The following is a 20965-nucleotide window of genomic DNA, read 5'->3' on the forward strand; positions in this document are numbered from 1 at the left end:
CAAATTTGTATTTGTTAGATTCCCAGTGAACTTCACTGTTTCAGTGCACTGATGGCATTTTATACAAAAAAAGTTTATTGTTAAACTGTAAAATATCACACCTGCATTATATATTTTTGTTTGATAGCCACGTTACAAAAAAAAAAGTTTATGTAGGCCTTTATATTCTGTATAAGATTATAGTCCGATAATCAGGAAAAAGTGTCCATAGTGACTCGTCCACTATTCAACCAATCATCTAAAACCTGAAAATGTGCAGTTTATAATTATATCAAATACAGACAAGCAGGAAATTCTCATATTTGAGAAACTGGAACCACAATCAATCAGAACTGTTACAGATACATTTTCTATAGATTGACTGTTTTAGCTCTAGTTGTGGGTTTTAAAAGTGGTTTTAAAATATTTAAAACCACCTGTAGATAAAATTGAACGTAAACTCATGGACAAGTATTCATCACCCTCTCGGGATTAGATTGGTAAAAAGAACAAACACATGAAAACACAAACTAACCTAATAATGTAGGAGTTTGTTACATCACTGAGGAGTCATGTGTTTCAACATCAGTGTCATCTCTTTTCAGTCACAGTCAGATGAGAAGGCCCTCATCGCAAAGCTCCACCAGCACATTGTGGCTCTGCAGTTCAGTGAGTCAGCTGCTCTGCGTAAGCTGGAGGCTACCAGCTCTCACATCCAACAGCTGGAGACCCACAAGCTGCGCGCTGAACAACGGCTGGACGCCAGCGAACGTGCTCTGTTCCTCGCCCATCAGGAGGGAAGAAATCGTGCCAAGCACCTACGGCAGACCGTCCAGTCGCTACGTAGGCAGTTTGCCGGGGCGCTGCCGCTCCCCCAGCAGGAAAAGTTCTCTGCGACCATGATGAGCCTCCAGGAAGACAGAGTCAAATCTCAGGAGGAGAAGAGAAAGGCAGAGGAGGAGAGAAGGAGGGCAGAGGGAAGGGCAGAAGAACTGGAACTGAGGCTTCGAGGACTGGAGGAGCTCATCTCAACACTGAAGGATGTGAAAGGAGCCCAAAAAGTCAGTGGGACAAGTTTTGGAGCTGTTGGCAGAAATAATTATCCAGTTCAGATATATCTTGATTAGATTATTTGAATTGGTTGCCTTATTTTAAAAAAAATATTTGCAACAGCCTTCCTATAAAAAAAAGTATCACAGTTATGATAAAATAATACTGTTGGTCTTGTGATCTCACTGGTTTGAGGGACATTTTATGATTTCAAACAGGTCACTGAGTGGCACAAGAAAATGGAAGAAGCTCGCCTGCAGGAGATGAGGAAAGGCAGGGAGCTGGTGGTCCAGAAGGAGGAGATCAGGTACTTGAAGAACCTGGTGGCAGAGCAGGAGCGAACCATTCAATCACTCGAAGAGGATATCGTGCAGCAAAACACAGTAAGAGAAAAACACCTTTTATAAATGTTCACAACAGGGCGATCTGTCTGTTCCTCATTATCAACCTTACACACTGATTAATTCATGGATTATGAAGCTATGTCTCAAATATATGTGTTGTATCATAGAACTTAAAAGGGAGGAAACAAAGTGTAATTATCAAATTTACTAAATCACTTGTTTTAGGAGCTTTTATGTGCAGTGGTATGTCATGATTATACAGAAACCTCTTTGTCTTTGCCTTCTCAAGATTCAAGAAGAGCGTCAGCTTGTTTGGGATCAGCGAGAGGTGGAGCTCGAGCGCCAAGTGGACCACTATGAGAAGCATCAGAATGAAGTTTTGGGTAGTGCCGAAAAGGTAGACTTTTGTTTAAAGCCTTTGATGCTAATGTCTCCCTAAATTTAACCTGTTTTCAGTAACTGAATGGCTTTTTGTAGCTTTTTTCCCCTTGTTTTTAAATTGGTCTCTAACTCAGCAATGACCTTTAATCTATTATGTATTAACATTTTGTTGTTGATTTAAATTGTATTTATTTGGATAAACCCCTTGAGATGCATCATCTTGTTTTCGAGGGGGTCCAGACATATAAATAGACACTGATTCAACATACAAACATAGACTAGACAATACATCAACAAAAAATAAATAAATAAAAGTACAGAAACCAAAAAACAAACAGAAAGAAACGGGAAAAAAAAATCTGTTACCACTCTTCTCTCTTGGCTGATTTATTTTGGTTGTTTCCAGTTTGAAGAAGGCCCAGCTTCCCTACCAGACCCAACTCTACCTCTGGCTCATCAGTTAGAGTTTGCTTTGGGTAAAATCCGAGAGCATGTTCGCACCATCTTGGATACACAGGCCACCTGCAAAAGTTTGGATGAGGTACAGTATTCTGTCTCTCTTAATGTGTGATCCTCACAAATCAAACACATACCAGATTGTTTGAGTTCTGAATCCTTCATGTGCAGAAGTTGAAAGAGAAAGAAGCAGCTCTGTGGAAGGCAGAACAGAACATCGTGTCCAGGGATAAAGTGATCAATGAGCTTCGTCTTCGCCTTCCCGCCGCTGCCAACAGAGAACGTCTGCTAGCCGATCTTGCCAAGCATGAAGAAGGCCATTTAGACCGCCAGCCTGCCCTTAAGTTGGCTCATCAGACCATCAAAGACCTTCAAGGTCGACTTGACAAAAAAGAGGATTTGTTAAAGAAATACCAGAACCAACTGTCTCAAGCCCGACAGGTACAATAATACAGAGAGAGATAATGAGCATGCAGTGATTCTCAATGTGTGCTGTTTCAGAGGCATTAGCAAATCTGTGAGCATCTTTCTTCAGTGATCAGATCTGCTTAATGGAGTTTATTAATGGCTTTTGAATGTCTTTAATCTCCATCTGAAAACCATTAATCTCAGCACTTTGATTAAATATTGACTATCAATTCTCCACAGAAAGAACCTGGCCATTGTGTTTAATTAAATAGTAAATGTGTGACCCATTTAAAAACCTGGCTTGGATATTAAAGTACAATCAATCACAGTTTTGGAAGGTGAACTTTTTTGTATCCAAAGTGTCTCTCTGTTTTAACTCCAATTTATTTATCCCAGGATCAAGAGGAGATGATCAAGAGACACCAGGAAGAGCTGAGAATGCTACATCAAAAGTTGGATTTGCACACTGACACATCTCTCGACCGCTTCAGGCAGACTGCAATGGTATCCATGTCTTTCACTGTGAACTGTTTTTTTTGTTCTCCTTAAATAGCTTTGGCTTTTACTCACACCATTGCTAGTTCATGACATCAGATTTATATATGCATATATATCCACAGATGTCTCCTTTAAAAACAATCCTTATATTCTATTTCTGAGCGTACCGTATGTTACATAACATTTCACACTTGCAGCCAATGTTTAATTTGAAACTGTACCGTTGTCCAAGTGTAATTTAGAAGATGTTCAAAAAGCTATGTGCTGTAGTTAAGTGAAGAATAAATACATTTAGGAAAGTTACATAAGCAGACACAAAACTCTCTGTGCGTCTTTGAGTGCTGTTTGAAATTTCAGACTGTCCTTTAAGTATTTGGTTTAATGCTTCATCATTCCTTTGTCCAGGAATTGATGAAGAAACCCACCATCAGGGTACCAACGTCCAAGCATCTGGAGCGTTTGGCGGAGTTGGAGCAGACAGTGGCTGAACAGGACATCTCGCTCTCTTCCCTCACAGAGAAGCTGAAGCTGACCGCTGTGGATCTAGAGCGACAGAAGACCATCATTGAAACGCAGGCTAAGAAACACGCTGATGAGATATCCAAGTAATAATCCTATTAAACCAGGGTCCCCTGCCTGTGAAGAGTACATTAAAGTAGCGTCAGAATCCTTTACATGTATGTTTCCCTTACGTCAGTTGAGGTCAGTTAAGTGAGTACAAAAAGTATTGATGCAGACTTTTCACACCTTCATTTTTTCATCCATAGGCTAACTGAAACCTTGGCTTTGTTTCACTCTTGTGTAACTCTAGAGTAACCCAGGGTTTACATTAATTTCTCAATTTCTCTAGTTTATTGTCATTATGCAGTGCTGAGAACACGAAAAATTCTTGCGGCTCCTTGGAGACAGTACAAGATGCAGATTTTTTTTAAAAAGGGAATTGAAACATTAAACAATGCACACACAAGCAGTAACAAAGGAAGGAAACACTATACAACACTGTATGTTTACAGGAAGACAAAATTTACATGTGCATGTGGAAGACAGCCAGATAAGTGGCCTCGTACAAACAAGAGCCTCAGGGCTAATATTGTTAACATTAACAATAGCATTCACAGAAGGCAACTTGTGGTGCACTGATTAGATAAATGTTATTCTCCTGCTTGTGCTCAAACCTCAAAGTGAGGTCATGCATGACTGTGCTGTGAGGAGAAGTTCACTCGGTCCAAGCTTAACAGAGGAATTATCACACATTTAAAGTTGAAATGCTCAGCACTAATTAAACCGTTAACCCAGGTTAATGGAGATCTCTGCCAGGATTACTTGTAAAGTTTAAAAAGCTTTATGGTCATTTGCAGGACATGAAGTTCAAGCTCAGCAGGGTCTCTGTCAGCGTCCTGGTACAGTTCAAACAGGGGGCACACTTACGAATTAAAGGCAGGCTCAGGATGGATTTTGAATGAACCTTTTTAAAATATCTTTATTTAGGTTTTTACATTTTGGTCATATTCCGGTGGTGTTGTTAAACTCGTCATCCACAAATCAGCTATACAAACTCTGCAGCCAAATACTGTTCAGAATACTTTTATCTAAATCCTATGAAAAAAATGAGGCACAACTATACAAAACATAAAGTAACACTGTACATTTTCACTGAACAGGCTGATAGTGCCAGCCAGTTTGAAATAAGATGGTTTTGACAACTTTAAAACTACTTAAGTAAAATTCCAAGGAAGCTGGATGTTAAAGGGGTTAAAAGTTAATAAAAAGCAGCTAAAGGAAAGCAGATTAAAGAGGGCCTGCAAGAGTTCATTAGCAGAGTGGGACATAAGCATTTCCTGCACACGATGATGACACACTGACTTATATGAATAGCAGAGGGGGAGGTAAGGTATAATGCAATAATAGTCAGCAGTACCACCACAAACTGAGCCCCCTTCCAAAATAACTGATTAATTGCAAGGTGCTTGTATTGAATCACATTAGGTTTAGCTTGGTTGCTAGTTGTACTTAAGAAACTGGCAAATCCTCATTTTTACATTCCTTCACAGCAGAAATCAAGTAGCTTTCTTGAGCTTGCTGCTAATCAGCCATAATTGGTCAATTTATGCAAAAGAAAGAAGAAATGGGCCGTTGAGGTCATTTAGATATAATCATGATTTTTTTCTTGCCACTCAGGCTGAATTCCTTCCCTTACATGCAGAATAACTCTGCATACAAGAAATGTTGCCTTTCATCAATCAGGAAATAACCCTGTCTATGGCCCTGTTTACACCCGCATTAACAGGCATCTTGTGGGATCTAATTGCAAGTGGACTGCTCTAGGTACGTCTGTTCAACCCTGGCATCAGCGCCTTGTTGATCGGATCTCACACTACATTTGTCAACTTGACATGACAGAAGGAACAATCAGAGGGAAACAAACGGAAATTAAACGTTTAGCTTTTTTAATATATTTTACAGGCAGACAAGCGAAACTCAAGTTTATTTTCTGGTTATGTTTATTTTTTATTCCAATTGCTGATTTGAAGATGAAAACAGGATGTGAAATTTGTTTTGTTATTTTATTCACATGCATTTCTTAATCCTGTTATCAAACAAATTGATCATAGTTTTGGATAGATGGTTCACAGACTCGGAGGCAGCAATGCAATTCCCATGCCTTGTTTTCTGGAACATAGAGGACGTCTGTTGAGTAGGCGCTCTTTCAGTCGTGCCCCAGAACACATTGCGTTCTCACTGCTAAAAGAACGTGGCCATATGCGGCCCAGACCACAAGATTCATTCCTGAGATTTGACCTACCTGCCATACAGGCAAAATCTCCCTGATTGAAACCAAAATCAGCCCTTTATACTTATTGTACAACTTCAAAAAAAAGGTTTCCCTGCCAAAGATATTCCAATTGTCCTATCATAAGATGAAGGAAGATAAGATGAAGAGGGTCAAGATGGCGCCACAGATGGCTGCCTCGATGTGCACTCCCTTGGATCGCTTTTTTGTTTATTTCCTCAGCGGTGAACTGTAAAAATACACACATCATATTGAATGGCCCACCAGGGATAAATACACTGCACACACTGCTTATCATTTTTGATTCATGTCAAAACATGAAAAGCTTTTTATGACACTGGTGGATGGAAAAAGGTATTCTCACTAGATTTAGTGCCTAAGTAAGTCAAACCTTACTCTCCCACACACCGGTCTGAGATATAAATAAAAAGCCACATTAATAGTAATAGTAAAACAAAACAACAACAAACTAACAGAGGGAATTTGTTGCAGGCTGGAGGAGTGTCATGCTGCCCAGTTGAAAGCTGTGTCTGGTGATACTGAGGATCACAGGAGCCAAATGACCCAGATGGAGAAGGAGATGAATCACCTTCAAACTGAGCTGGAGGCCCAGAAGGAAGCCAACGTCCGCTCCCCCAGCAACACCATGAAAAACCTGGTGGAACGTCTGAAAGCACAACTCAACCAGAAGGAGAAGCAGCTCAAGGTTTTATCATCTACATTTTCTTGTACTTCTTCCACTTCTTTTTTTTTTTTTTTTTTTTTTTGCTACTATAGAAAACCAAAGCAAATTTTAAAAACTGTTAATTGAATAAGACAACAATCTGTGTTGTGTTGAGAGAGCAGCAAAGTGATGAATATCCAAGGAATGAGGAAATGCTGTATCTTATTGGCTTGCTCTCCTCCCATCCGGTGCTTCTGTTTCTTTTCACTGCGTATATGTGCATGCCAGGTAGGCTTGGTGCACTAAATTCTTCTTGAAAACATAACTAAAGTGAGTGGTGTTTTATCTCTGCTGGCTGCATGATAAGATGGGAAACCTGATCTGGATGCTCTGAATCAAATTTCCAAGGAAAACAAGTGCATTGCAGAAATGCTTGAAGATGCATCCGCTGGCTGTCAAATGAGTTGTGAAAGCTGCACCAATCATATTTATCATAGCTGGCATCTCTTTTTGCTTCTTGTTTTCTTTCTCAGGGTCTCAGTAAAGCTCTGTTAGAGTTGCGGTCAGAAATGACATCAGCAGCAGAGCAGCAAGTCATAGCCAGCGCAGCACAGAAAGAGGAGAGTCTCAACGTACAGATGTTGGTTGACAGGCAAACCAAAGACCTGAAGGTGGGACCCTTTATAACATCATACAATATGTTACATTTCAGTATTGATAGTTGAGCTAAATCATCTGCCACATAGAAGTCTAGTGGATATATTAATTTAGATTACACAAAACAAAAAAATGCCATGAAGGAAGATGATGCATGAATCATCTACTCCTCATTTTTTTCCTCTGGTTAATTAAAATCATGATCCATCTGCCTCTTGTACAGCATCCAAAAGACTCTGAATAGCAGCTAACCTTAAACTATAGTATGTGACTCCGCCTCAAACTTGTGTCCATCATTTATCACTATAAACACAACTATGCACAACCAGATGTGCATATTCAATGTATTATAAAAATATGTAATTATTTTTGGATTGTATTTCATTTTTTTCATATCTGACAGACCTTATTGCAGGTTACAGGTATAAAAAGGTAATTAAAGTGGAGTGATTCATATGATGATGTTGGCAGTCATAGCATGCCCTTTAGCCAATGTACAGAGTATGTCCATAATGAACTGTGTTATAATAACCAAGTAGTCATGGTAACATAAGGAAAAGACGAGAGGTATCTTTATTTTTGCACTTGTCAGCAAATCCAACAGAAAGTCATTCATACCTTCTGATGATATAATTATTTTTAAACGGGTCACAAATGTATAAAATTAGTTTTAAAAAGAAACTCACAAATTGCCAAAAACAGCTGGGTAGATACATAACTAAAATAGGTGTAAATAGTGCATAAGTTGGGGACATGTGGTGCTAACGTGATTATTTACAACAGCAAGAAGGTGTGGGATGAACTCAAAACAAGGCAGTAATGTGGCACATGGGAATAAGCTCCATCATGCTTCAGTTACACAGACAACACTTTCTTAACCTACAGTTGGTTTAGTTTAGTTCACATGAACTCAAAACACTCATGTACAAGCAAACTAACAATCATTTTCCCCCGCTGCATGTCCCTCATCTCCACCACATCTACTAACAAGCCAAAAGGGAAACAAAAAAACTAAACAAAAGTATAAAACAGTATAAAGCTGAATCTAATACTTATAGCACCTACCTTTCTTTCATTAATCATTCAATAGATTCCAATGTATATAACAAAAACCCCAACACATCCACAACAATTAGCTATATATACATAATGCACACACAACAACAGCATTGTTGAAAATACACACTCTCTCTCACACACAAACACTTGTTTTTCATTTACTAACAAGAAAACTATAGAATATCACCAGACACTAAATCCCTTTCCTTCCTAAGGTGCGGTTGCAAGAGCTCAATGATGAACTTCAAGCTGCAAAGGATTCTGCCAAATCAGCCAGGGGCAGGGAGAACACCCTGAAGGAGGAAGTAGACGGACTAAACCAGGACCTCCAGAAGACTCAGAAAACTCAGAGACGCCTGCAGGCTGAAAAGGAGGAGAGAGAGCAGGAAATCCAGGAGCTAAAGCAGCAAGTCAAAAGGCTCAGCAGCGCCCTTCAGGTTATTATCAGCAAGCATTGCAGAGTAACACACCCCATTAATAACCTGTATGGAAGTAGGCTGCTTGGTTTGACTTTGATCTGGAGCTTATTGTTGTTGTCGCTGTTGTTCTTGTTATTATTACATAAGGGTAATAGAGTTGAGTACATAGAGTGACACACGTTAGTCATTGGCCACATGATCCCAGCCACTATCTGCATAACATCACAGAGCAGAATCCTCTCAATCAGGCAAGACAGTCAGACCTTGAAATACGATAAAACATTCAAATAGAAAACACACGAAAACTCGCTGCTCCCTTCTGTAGCAGATAAAATGAGGAATGCATCAAGAATGCAATCTGACATTCTTTTGAGATTTGAGATATATTCCCCCCAGTTGATATCAGAGCTGATTTAATTATTCAATGTTCAGGTATTTATTGCACCTATTTATAAATGTGGAGTTGACATTCCTCCCGGGGGCTTGGGTTAGATCTCGTGTCTCGTGTTTTATCTTTCACATATTTCAATGTGACATGACCCTAACCTCTGCATTTAAGTGCCCTGCTTTCCTCATTGAGTTACACAGTGAATTAAATGCATGTTAGGATTACTGTCAGTCTCCACTGTACACTGTGTCTAATGAAGTGCTATGAGAATCTTCTTCTCCATTTGCCGATTAGAATGAACCAGAACCAGATGGGAAGGCGCCGACCATCGAGAATCTGCAAAAGAAAATCAGGAGGCTTGAGGCGGACTTAGAACAAAGAGCAGAAATAAAAAATGTCAAAGACGATCAGGGAAAGGTTTGAACATCAATTTTCATCACATTTTACTATTGCACTATTATTGTATTATCATTATGATCATACATCAAACGTTTCTGTTTTATTTGACAGGGCAAAGAAGAAATTGTACGCTGGGAGGAGAGCAAGAAATGGCAGGCCAAGACGGAGAAGATGAAGAATGCGCTGAAAGAGAAGGAACGAGAGTGTGAATCCCTCTCGAAGCAGCTCAGCACTCTTAAAGAGCTCTATGCCAGGTCAGTGTGTGTACATCATATACTGGGTGATTTAGCATCAATCAATCAATCAAACTTCTATTGTATAGCACTTTTCACAAATTGCTTTAAAAATTCAGAACAAACAAGGAAATAAAAAGAAATCATTAAACATAGGAGCTCATTACAAACAGGAACTCATTAAAAACAGGAACTCAGGAAACGCTAACATAACTCTCAATAATCTGCAATGAGGAAACACTGATGAGGTAGGATTCAAATTTAAAAATAAATACATAAAAAAAATGAATAAATACATAAAATAAAGAGCTAATAAAAGATCAATCAAGTATTAAAAATACATAAAAAGAAAGAATAAAGTCACTAGAAAATGTGATTAAAACCAGAGATATTAGGAGTAAAAGTAAAAAGTAAAACAGACATAAAAGTGGGTTATGAAGAAGAAACGATAAAATAGAATTAGCAGAATAGTCCAAGTAGTAAAACAGGCTAAAATAGAAAATAAAAAAATAGTTTTTCTGTGTAGTTAGTGTAGCGATATGTGTAAAGCTCAGTTTAGCTTCACTATGTCAGGAAACTACACACAGTACACACAAAACATGGAGTCAATTAGTTTCAATTAGTAGATCATAAAATTTCAGTTGCTGTAATATTTTCCAAAACGACACAACACAAGAAGATGCTGGATGCAAATGAAGAAAGAAGAAAGATGTTTACATGTTTCCTCCCACAGAAAATGAGTGACTGTAAAATGCCCATAAGTATGAATGCCTTTTTATACGTCCGCAGGTCGGCTATACACTTGCTGCCTGTCACACTGTTAATCCCCAATGTTAGATTATTACTGAATTAAGCACAAACACAATGACGAATGATAATGAATTCTCAAATAATCTACCAAAACTTTGTTAAAGTCAGTTATTTTCAATTATTAAATGTGAAAAAGGTCTCTAGTAGCTCACCAGATCTCTAAACTACCACAGTAAGTTGTACACTATCTATAAATGTTGATAATTAGCACAAAGTTAATGTATTTGTCATATTAGATATACAGGAAGCAAAAATGTTTTCTTTCAAAGATGCCATTGGATCTGTCACACCACCATCCATCTTTTTTTCCACTTTTACATAAACTGGAAGTGTCTCCTTTTATTTCATTTGTGTGTTTTTATTATATACGCAGGCTGGAGCAAGAGAAGAACGGGCTCCAAAAGAGGCTGAAGGCTCGAGGAGTGACTGCCGATCAGGTGGTCGGAGTGAGATCTACTGAAATGGAGAAGGAGATAGAGGAGCTGAAGAAAAAGAACTCAGATCTGGAGAGACAGATCCGCACCATAAGGTAAGTCTTCATCAATCTTTTCAGATCTTTGATATTCAAAAAAATCTGATTGTAGTGTGTGTGTTTTGTATTATGACTTTTTTTTAAAGATAAAAGAGCAAAATGATTCAGTATGTCTGTAAACAGTTCTGTGTACTTTCAAAATAAAATGATTACTCATTGACATACTTGGAAAAACACTTACAGGTACAAGAGCTGTCTTCAATTGTGCCAAAGTTACGCTATAATATAAAAAATTATATTAATAAAATGTTATTTATAGAGTGCATTTCAAACAAAATATGTAAAACCATGGGCTTCATGGAAAATGAAATATAAAAGAAGCATTAAAAACAGTACAAAGGATTCTTATGATCATTAAACCAGATTTTCTTTTAAAGTAACGATAAAAACGAATAGGTAAGTAATAATAAAAGCAGCAATAAACGGATATTAGAAAACCAGTAATAAAAGAAACATTTCCTGGAACATAATTGTAATGAGATTAATACTGCTGCAATTAGCGGGTTCAAACCTCCTTATGCTCCATGGATGGAAGCAGCCGTTACTGAGTAGCAACAAGCTGGTTTCAAGCTTCACAAAGCCGAGCAAAGTCTGATTAAAGATGGAGCGAGACCAGTTACACACTTCTTTAATCATTGGCATGTATGCAGAAAAAAAATCATTAACCCTCCTGTCGTCCTCGAGTCAAGGAAGGAAGTTAGGAAGAAGAAGAAGGAAGGAAAGGAGGGAGAAAGGAAAGGAGAAAGGAGGAAGGAAAGGAGGGAGGAGGAAGGAAAGGAGAAAGAAAGAAGGAAAGGAGGAAGGAAGGAAAGGAGGGAGGGAGGAAGGAAGGAAGGTAGGAGGGAGGGATGAAAGAAGGAAGGAGGGAGGGTGGGAAGGAAGGAGGGAGGGAAGGAAGGAAGGAGGGAGGGAGGAAAGAAGGACAGAAGAAAGGAAGGAGGGAAGGAAAGAAGGACAGAAGAAAGGAAGGAAGGAGGGAGGGAAGGAAGGAAGGAAGGAAGGAAGAAAGAAAGAAAGAAAGAAAGAAAGAAAGAAAGAAAGAAAGAAAGAAAGAAGGAACAGTCAAAACAGATGGGGTCAATTTGACCCGGGAGGACAACACAAGGGTTAAAGATGTCCATATAGTACATAACATCTTATCTTGTCTACCATGTAGAAAATGCAGTGGCAGCTCTATGTCTAACTTTATTAATATTTCCCTCCAAAAAAAGTTCCCTCCAAAACTTTGACTGGAGATAACAGCAGGTTTATGAATATGTGAATGAAACTTGGCATGTACATTCATTCTTCACATAGTGCCAGATGTTCTTAAGCAATCTTTTTAACAGCAAAGCATGAATAATTGCAGGGGAAGACACAAATGTAAAATAAGTCATATCACACTTTTTCCACAAGATGGCAGCAAAAACAAGAGGTTAAATAATCACCTGTAATCAGCCTCCAACCAGATCAAACTGGACAGTCCAAGCGTTAAAAATGAATAAAATGTCATCTTAAAATCTCGATTTTCACAGTTGTATTATTTGGTATCAAACCAATCATTCAACAAATACACACAGTAACATTGCAAACAAGTTGTTAGTAGCAACTCATAAAATAAATATAGAAGTCTGGCTCTACCAACAAACCACATTTAATAAATTCATGATAGACAGGTTAGATTGCCGTAGAGCTCCAGCGGCACGTTAGCACCACCCAGGTACTATGAAACCCTTTTTCTCCACAGCTGCCAAATCAAATCCAGAAGGAAACACTGTAATGAGTCGTTTGAAACTATCCAGAGATGCCAGTGTTGAGCTATATGGGTCTGTTCTGAATTATTACCTGATGATCGAAAAGGATATTGAAAATGAGACTTTCCAACTTTTGGAATTTGTCCAGACATAACTCAACTCAACTTTATTTGTGTAGCACCTTTCGCACCGGCGGTTCCTCCTACATTTGTCATTTTTTAAAGATACTCAGTGAAGTGTGATGTCTTTATTTCTGCGGCACATAAATTAGACTAAAACCTTTATTTTGTCTTTGAACTTGCAGACAGCACCAGGCTTTACCTCGTGACTCCGCCATGGAGAATTTGAATCTGAGAAACCGCTACCTTGAGGAGAGGCTTCACTCTTTAGAGAGACAATTATCCAAAGAGAGTCCATCAAGACCCTCTGTAAGTATTTACTAGCATACAAAACACAATGACTTATGAATGTCCAACACTGCAGACACACTGATAACTAAATAAATCCATTACTTGAACAAAAATAAATCAAAGAACAATTTTAATAGAGGTCAATCATGTCAGTATCATGGAAAAATACCAAAAATGCTCAGAGTCCAGATGTTGATTTGACTATTTGTTTTATGACATTTTAATCAGAGTATCTTTGAGTTTTGAAGATGTCGCCTTGGGCTCTCTGAACCTGTGACAGGCATTTTTAACAATTTCATTTCAATTTTATTGTAGACTAAAACAATGATTCCCTGTGTATTGATAATGAAAACAGTGATTATATACAACCCTACATATATAATACTGATATTACAAAGAGCAAAATTACCTCGAGTTTATTTCTGGGAGACAATGGAGGGCACACAGCAGGCATCTATTAGGCAAAATATTTTCATATCTTGTTGTTATTCCTCTATTCATCTTTCTTTACTGTCTTTCTTTATGCATGCCTTCCTTCACTCTGCATTCAAATCTGATTCATTGCCTGTGAAGGACAAAGGCTCCCGGTCCAAGGCTTTGAAAGGAATTTGTTCTGTCACTTTTGATGTTGCGGATGGTTTATGGGATGGAAAAGTGGCCCCCAGCTCTGCAGAACGCAGCGGCCGCTCCCCAGTCCGGAAAGCTGATGAAGACACCCGTGACCATGGGAGGGAGTCAAGCCAAAGCAAAACATATCGAGAAACTAGAACCAGCTCCCTAGAAACAAAGGTTTGCACTAAACAAGAGAAATCAGTAGACAAAACAGATGAGGAAGATATTGATATTGGTGATATTGGTGAGAGGCTAACAGAAACAGGTAATGTAGAAGATATAGGAGACATTCCAGATGATGACGATGATTATGATTATGAATTGAGTGTGATTGAAGAAGTGAGCGAACCGGAGTCTGATAATCCGTCAGAAAGACCTGGATCAGTCGTTTCATCCTCTGAGCCGGCTTCAGCAGCAGCAGGCGGCGAAGCGAGTGAAGCGTTAGAACAAGAGAGTGTCGGAAAACGAGATGGTCGAGATACAGATGAAGATGATAATGATGTGGGAACGAAGGCAGAAGAAGAAGAAACTGAAGAAGATGAATCACTTGAGACTACAAAGGAAGCAACAGAGGATGATAATCCAGTAGAATCCTGCTCAGCAGATCCAGATGTTGGCTCTATCTCTGAACATCCGGAGAGATTTATCAGTAAAAAGAGGGATGGTGGTGGACAAACACAAGACAAGAGATCTCTTAGATACCTGAAGGTACAATCAGTCAATCAGTGGTAGCAGAACAAATACAAGTCGTGGTAGTGTTGTGGTGTAATCCCCTTGTGCATTGTGTGTTATGGACTGAAGGTCTCCATGGTAGTGTTTACATAGAGGAAGTTCCTGACCCAAGAACAACACAGCTATTCAAAAATGAAGCTGTTTTCCTTCACTCCCTTCTGTTTTTGATGAGGTAACATATCTCAAATGCCTTCTTTTATCTTTTTTTTACGTGCTTATCACTGATTTTGAGTGTTTTTGCGGTCTTCTAGACGTCAGGGCGAGGCACTGGGACTCCATCTCCATCACAAAGAGATCAAGACCTCCCGAAAGAAAACCTCAAGCTGGCCTCGGAGAACCTGGAGCTCCGCTTTCAGGTGGAGCAGGCCAACAAAGATTTACCGAGGCTGAAGGTACACACGAAGCAGATTTGTACCGTTGTTTGATATGAACGCTGATTGTAAGAGAACTTAAGGGAATAGTTATTCTCATTCGCTTACTTGACAACACTTTGATGTCTGTATGGTAAATATTAATCATGCTATGGTAACCACAGCTGACTGTTAGCTGTAGCTTCATATTTAACGTACAGACATGAGTATCTATCTTGTCATCTGACTCTGCAAAAGAGCAAATTTCCCCCAAAGGTCCAACTTTTGTCAAAACCTGTCAAATGGAGCTGTAATTTGACCCTTTTATTGAATGCATCTGTCTTATTTAAATGGTGTCTTGTGACTACTAGATAAAAAAAAGAAGTCAATCATTGTATCATGATGTATCTCACTACATTTGTTTCGCTATCCTAACTTTAAAAATGTTAAGAGCAAAGCAATACAACAACAAAAAAACTCAATTTCAAGCATATATTTACTTAAAAGATAAAATATTGATTTAATTCAGAGTAAGAGTTTTTGACAATGTTTTTCTTTTTTTTAACCCAGTTGTTAAATTTTTGTTTTCACAGAATCAACTTGCAGACCTTAGGGAGATGTGCAGTGTTCTGAAAAAGGAAAAGGTGGAACTAGAGAAAAAGCTGGGCCATGTCCGTGGAGTATGTTAAACTCAATTCACCTTAATAAACTGTACATATCTGTAGATGATCTAATTTAATACAGAAACTGAATTGGATAGCAGGAGGTCACTGAGGTTCTGCATTGAAACAGAATCCGCCAACTTCTTGTTCTCTTATTATTATTATTTATAATGTGTTCCTCATCAGGCGGGCCTCAGCGGTAAAACAGTACCTGAACTGGAGAAGACGATTGGGTTGATGAAGAAGGTGGTGGAGAGGGTGCAGAAGGAAAATGAGACGCTAAAGAAATCCAGCGCATCTGCACAACAGGACAAGTTCTCTGCCTTGGAGCAAGAACACAAAAAACTAAAGGTTGTTGCCCTGCTCATATCTTCTGAGTCATATTCTCTAAATATTCTCTCTGTGTGAAAAGCATATTAATTACAGTTGATGGTAAATATTTTTATTGTATTTCTAGGCTGACTATGAGAAGTTGAAGAGCCAAAGCGAAGCTGAGCTCAGTTCTAAACTTGAGTCTAAAACCAAAGGACTGGAGAAAATAGTGATGGAAAACGAACGTCTGCGAAAGGAGATCAAACGGGTAATTATGATTGGTTTGTTGGCCGATACGATGTTAATATGCAAACACACTTTGGAAAATTAGTGACTTTGTATTTAGTAAATAAATGGTGCAAAAAAAGTTTAGTTCTGTACTGTTTGTTACAAAGTGATTTTTCTTGTGCATCATAAATAATAGATAGATAGATGGATAAAATTCATGTAACCATATGCATAAATAAATAAGAACAAATAATATATACAAAATAAAACCTAAGTTATAAAAAAAAAAAAATATCCAAAAAATTACATTAAGAAGAGGAAAAACTATTCAGAATTATTGCAGTGCCCTTGTACTATCTTATGATAGTACAAATAAACAAAAAAAGATAAATACAGTAAATATTATTGCATAATAATTTGAAAGGTTATACCAATATTTAAAATGTTTGGACTGATGATAAAACTAATTATAAGCAGTCAGGAAAGAACAAACAGAACATCTCATTTCATCCTGTCATCCTTCCTGGATGTTAATTTTCTATCTCGACAGGAAATAGATGCTTCAGAGAGGATGAGAGTGACCAAGACGAGTCTGGAGGTGACCAACGAGAAGCTGGAGGCGGAGCTGGAGGAAACCAAGCAAAGACTTCGGTCAGCTCTGTCCAAACCCGTGGCAGAGGTTGCGGACAGTAAGACCTGGAAGGCATCTGTGGTTACAAGGTCAGCAAACTGGCAAACACTTTCCCAGGTGGGCTTAGAGCCTCAAACCTTTGACCTCCTGTCCTCCACAGTTTATGAACCAGTGATTGTTTCATTACCATCTGCAGAATGTTTGAGAACAAGATGAAGGAGCTGGAGAAGGAGCTCGCCCAGAAGACCTCCAACCTCTCAGACCTCAAAAAACAGCTGAAGGAGGTAAACGAGCGCGAGGAGAGAGCTCGAGTAAACATCCACACGCTCGAAGATCAGGTACGAGCTAAACAATAAGACTTCCTGAATAAATGATTTTTCTTCTTTTTTTGTCAAGTAGAGATCAGCTATAAAGACAGAGCTTTACCAAAATGATAAATTAAATCTCTTGAGACAAATAACAAGCATGATTTGGGGTCTTTAAGCTCATTTTATTTTCCTGCTCATATAAAGGGGAGTCAGTATGGAAAACAATAGGGCTGGGCAATTAATCGAAAAATAATTGAAACCGACATTTAGAAACTCTAATCGACTTAATCTTGCTCATGTCAATTAATGGTGGTGTTCACTGTTGCCATGACAACAAAGGTTGCATCTTTAAAGGAATTTGAAAACTTGTCTCCAGTGATCATTTTAACCCAAACCATGATCTTTACATAGTTCTAATCAAGTCAACTAGACATTAACCACAGCACCACACCTTAAAACATCTTTATTTTCACTAAAGATCCTCATGTGTGAGGGCAGCAGTGGAAAATACTAAACTAAAGAAAGTGTGAAAATACATCATTGTTCATCAAGGGTGGAGATAATCGCTCATTAATCGTAATCGAAGTTAAAAGTTCAATTAATCGTGATTTTCGCCATAATCACCCAGCCCTAGTTATTCAATCAATCTTTATTTGTATAGCGCCAAATCACAACAGAGTTATCTCAAGGCACTTTCCACATAGAGCAGGTTCTAAACCGAACTCTTCAGGTTTTAACTTTAAAGAAACCCAACATTCCCACATGAGCAACAGTGGCAAGAAAAAACTTCCTTTTAACAGGAAGAACCCTCAGAACCAGACTCAGGGTGGGAGAACATCTGCCTCGACCGGTTGGGGTTGAGAGGAGAGAAAGGAAGGATAGGAGAGAAGCATAATGAAAATCAATAATGAAGCTAGAAGGTCCAGGACTGGAATCTGTCATCCCTGATTTTTGTTAGTTATGAAAAACCTTTTGAAGTATGACGCTAGTGTTTCCTATGATTAGTGGCACTTCAATTGCCCCCAGTATGTTCTCACAACTAAAAAACAAAATAATTATTTTGTTATTTTTCACATTAATAATCAGTGTTGTGGATCATGAACATTAATTTAATAACGTCAAAACTTCAAATTGTTTCCGTCTGTTTGATCTCTGGAAATCAAAAATCTGTCAGTGAAACGGAACAACATAAAAAGTGCTTCCACACGTTAATGATGCACAAAATGAAACACAATAATAATCTCCATTGAAGTCAGTATTCTCTGTTGTGAAGCCAAACTGCCACCTTGTGTCTCTATGAGCAGCATTTCACTCTATCTGTTGTTGTTGTGGTTTTTTGTCACTTTTCCAGGTCGACATGATGAAGAAGTTTCCCAGTGCTACAAAAGCAGACACTGGACTCTTGAAGGAGTTCCAGGCGATGAGGTAAAGGACGTACAACTAGTCTGTGATGAATAATAATCATAATGTTTTGTTATTCTAGATAAGACATCAAAAGCAAAACTGACCATCTTTTGACCTAGGGGGGTCAGCACATGATATCTATCAGTAGGGTTTCTGTCTTTTTTTATACTTTATTACTTTGTCACCCTGACTTATTCAACTTCCACTGGGAGGTAGGCTTTACGCCGATCAATGTCGTCATGTTGAAACTTTTTGCAGATGCTCCCGTTGCAGATGACTTGTGTCTTATCTCATTTACTCTGAAGAAGTTCCACACCACCGACATGTTTGTTTGAATCCGACAGTTAGTTTTGAGCCCTGTCACGAATCACGATGTGACGGACAATAAAGTTTATTGAATCTTGAATCATTAGCTGTCAGATTCAAACAAACATGTGCATGATGTGGGCAGACAGATAAAACACAATCTGTGCAACACTAAAGAACCTCGTGGGGAAGCATCTGCAAAATGTTTCAACAGCACAAATGAACCTGGATAGGGAACACGAGGAGGAGCATGCCGAGTTTAAGATACGGAGCGTGGACAAAGAAGACGTGATCGGATCGGTGATCGGTTTATTTAAACTCACTGATCGCTGATCGGTTTATTTAAACTCACTGATCGCTGATCGGTTTATTTAAACTCACTGATCGCTGATCGGTTTATTTAAACTCACTGATCGCTGATCGGTTTATTTAAACTCAGTAATCGGTGATCGGCCCCAAAAATCCTGATCGTGTAAAGCCTAGCGGGAGGTTCAGTATAAAAGCTGAAATCGGGAGGACGACAGGAAGGTTAAACAATTATGATTGGGTCAAAATGCCTGGAAAGAGAAAAATCTGGAAAGTTTTTTTCCATCCTGATCTCATATCTTCTATGCCAGGATTGCTTTAACTGATTGTTTTATCTGCCATGATATTTTTTTCTTAGTGTAAATATTATTTTCTGTGCAGATTGGTGATCAGTGAGCTGCAGAAAGAGAACACAGAGCTGACACAGAGGCTTGACGCGTACGGCGAGCGATACGGTGAAACGTCCACGAAGCAAGGTGAGACTTTGGTTTTTATTGTTTTTTGAAAATTATATTAAATTTTAAGTTGATTTTGATTTTATAGTTATTTTTCTTATCAAAAAATCATTTCATAAATCCTAATTTTGGCTGTGTACGACAACAAGTGACAAATAGTAAAGCTTGCCACAAACTTCTATTAATGAATATTGTAATGTCTGTTGTCCAACTTTATTAATTAAGGAAGTAATCATTAAAACTTTCTCTCTTTTTACTCGTAGATTCCAGGAAGCTCAAAACTCTTCTGCAGGCGGCCGAAACGGAGAAAACCCAACTTCAATCCGAAGTTCGAAAGCTGAGGAAAGAACTGGAGAACTTTGACCCGACGTTTTTTGAAGAGATCGAAGATTTAAAGTACAACTACAAAGTGGAAGTGAAGAAGAACATTTTGCTGGAGGAGCAGCTGAGGAAGGTGTGCGATCGGTTCGGCGTCAGAGTTGAAATGCCCAACGTGTCCATCAGTTAACTCGGAGATACCGTGTCTTTAAAAGATGCACAGTATCCTGAAGCTTTGCAGGTTATTCTCAGTTTACATCTTTAACCTTCCTGTCCTCCCAGGTCAAATAGACCCCATCTGTTTTGACTGTTCCTTCTTTCTTTCCCTCCTTCCTTCCTTCCTTCCTTTTTTCCTCCCTCCCTCCCTCTTTCTTTCCTCCACCCTACCTTCCTCCCTTCCTTCCTATCTTCCTCCCTCCCTCTCTTCCTTCCTATCTTCCTCCCTCCCTCTCTTCCTTCCATCCCTCCTCCCTCCCTCCTTGCTTCCCTACCTCCTCCCTCCCTTCCTTCCATCCCTCCTTCCTTCGTCCCTCCCTCCCACCTACCTTCCTTCCTCCCTCCCTTCCTTCCTCTCTCCTTTCTTCCTCCCTTCCTTCCTTACCTCCTCCCTCCCTCCTTTCCTTCCTCCCTTCCTTCCTTCCTTGACTCAAAGACAACAGGAGGGTTAAAAAAGGCAGCTTATTGAACCTCAGTAGTACTTTTGGTAGTGGCTTAAAAAAAGTGTTGGTGGTTTTAAGCTTCATCAGTTGAATGTGTGTTTACTTTATTCTGATATAGTTCCAGTTTTCTATCAGAAGTTTGCCATTTTCAAGCTGTTTTCTAACAATATAGAATTTTTGAGCTAAAAATTTGTAGGAAAAAATAAATCTCAGGTCTCAAGAATCACAAGATCACAGTAAACAAAACTAGAGTATTTGCATATGAAATATTCAGCATTTATATAATAGAAAGATTGTCAATTCAATCATGTTTTTTTTTAGGCAGATGCAGTTTGAAATTTCACAGTTACACCCCTAAAGCCTCGGAAGTTTAAAGAAAAATGTCTCCAAAAAGTAAATGTTTGATTTAAATGGTCCTTTTAGTTTCCTCTTAAAAAAAGGCAGCTATTTTATTTTACACCAAGTTCTTGG

General features: G+C 38.7%; 1 protein-coding gene across 1 annotated transcript in view; it reads left to right on the forward strand.

Annotated features, from left to right (window-relative positions):
• The window catches only part of cep290 (centrosomal protein 290), a 39309-nt gene extending 19121 nt beyond the window's left edge, over positions 1-20188 (forward strand). Inside the window, exons 29-51 of the mRNA XM_053318840.1 lie at positions 585-1040; positions 1248-1412; positions 1663-1770; positions 2161-2295; positions 2382-2651; positions 3015-3122; positions 3522-3721; positions 6400-6613; positions 7105-7242; positions 8503-8724; positions 9389-9511; positions 9605-9747; positions 10910-11065; positions 13106-13229; positions 14807-14947; positions 15499-15585; positions 15754-15918; positions 16025-16147; positions 16658-16827; positions 16935-17076; positions 18398-18471; positions 19444-19538; positions 19781-20188. Of these exons, the coding sequence (XP_053174815.1) occupies positions 585-1040; positions 1248-1412; positions 1663-1770; positions 2161-2295; positions 2382-2651; positions 3015-3122; positions 3522-3721; positions 6400-6613; positions 7105-7242; positions 8503-8724; positions 9389-9511; positions 9605-9747; positions 10910-11065; positions 13106-13229; positions 14807-14947; positions 15499-15585; positions 15754-15918; positions 16025-16147; positions 16658-16827; positions 16935-17076; positions 18398-18471; positions 19444-19538; positions 19781-20025 (3804 nt within the window). The 3' untranslated portion in view covers positions 20026-20188. The remainder of the gene's footprint in view (positions 1-584; positions 1041-1247; positions 1413-1662; positions 1771-2160; positions 2296-2381; positions 2652-3014; positions 3123-3521; positions 3722-6399; positions 6614-7104; positions 7243-8502; positions 8725-9388; positions 9512-9604; positions 9748-10909; positions 11066-13105; positions 13230-14806; positions 14948-15498; positions 15586-15753; positions 15919-16024; positions 16148-16657; positions 16828-16934; positions 17077-18397; positions 18472-19443; positions 19539-19780) is intronic.
• Positions 20189-20965: the final 777 nt, after the last annotated feature.

Source organism: Scomber japonicus, chromosome 5 (assembly GCF_027409825.1).
Source record: "Scomber japonicus isolate fScoJap1 chromosome 5, fScoJap1.pri, whole genome shotgun sequence".
NCBI classification, from domain to species: Eukaryota; Metazoa; Chordata; class Actinopteri; order Scombriformes; family Scombridae; genus Scomber; species Scomber japonicus.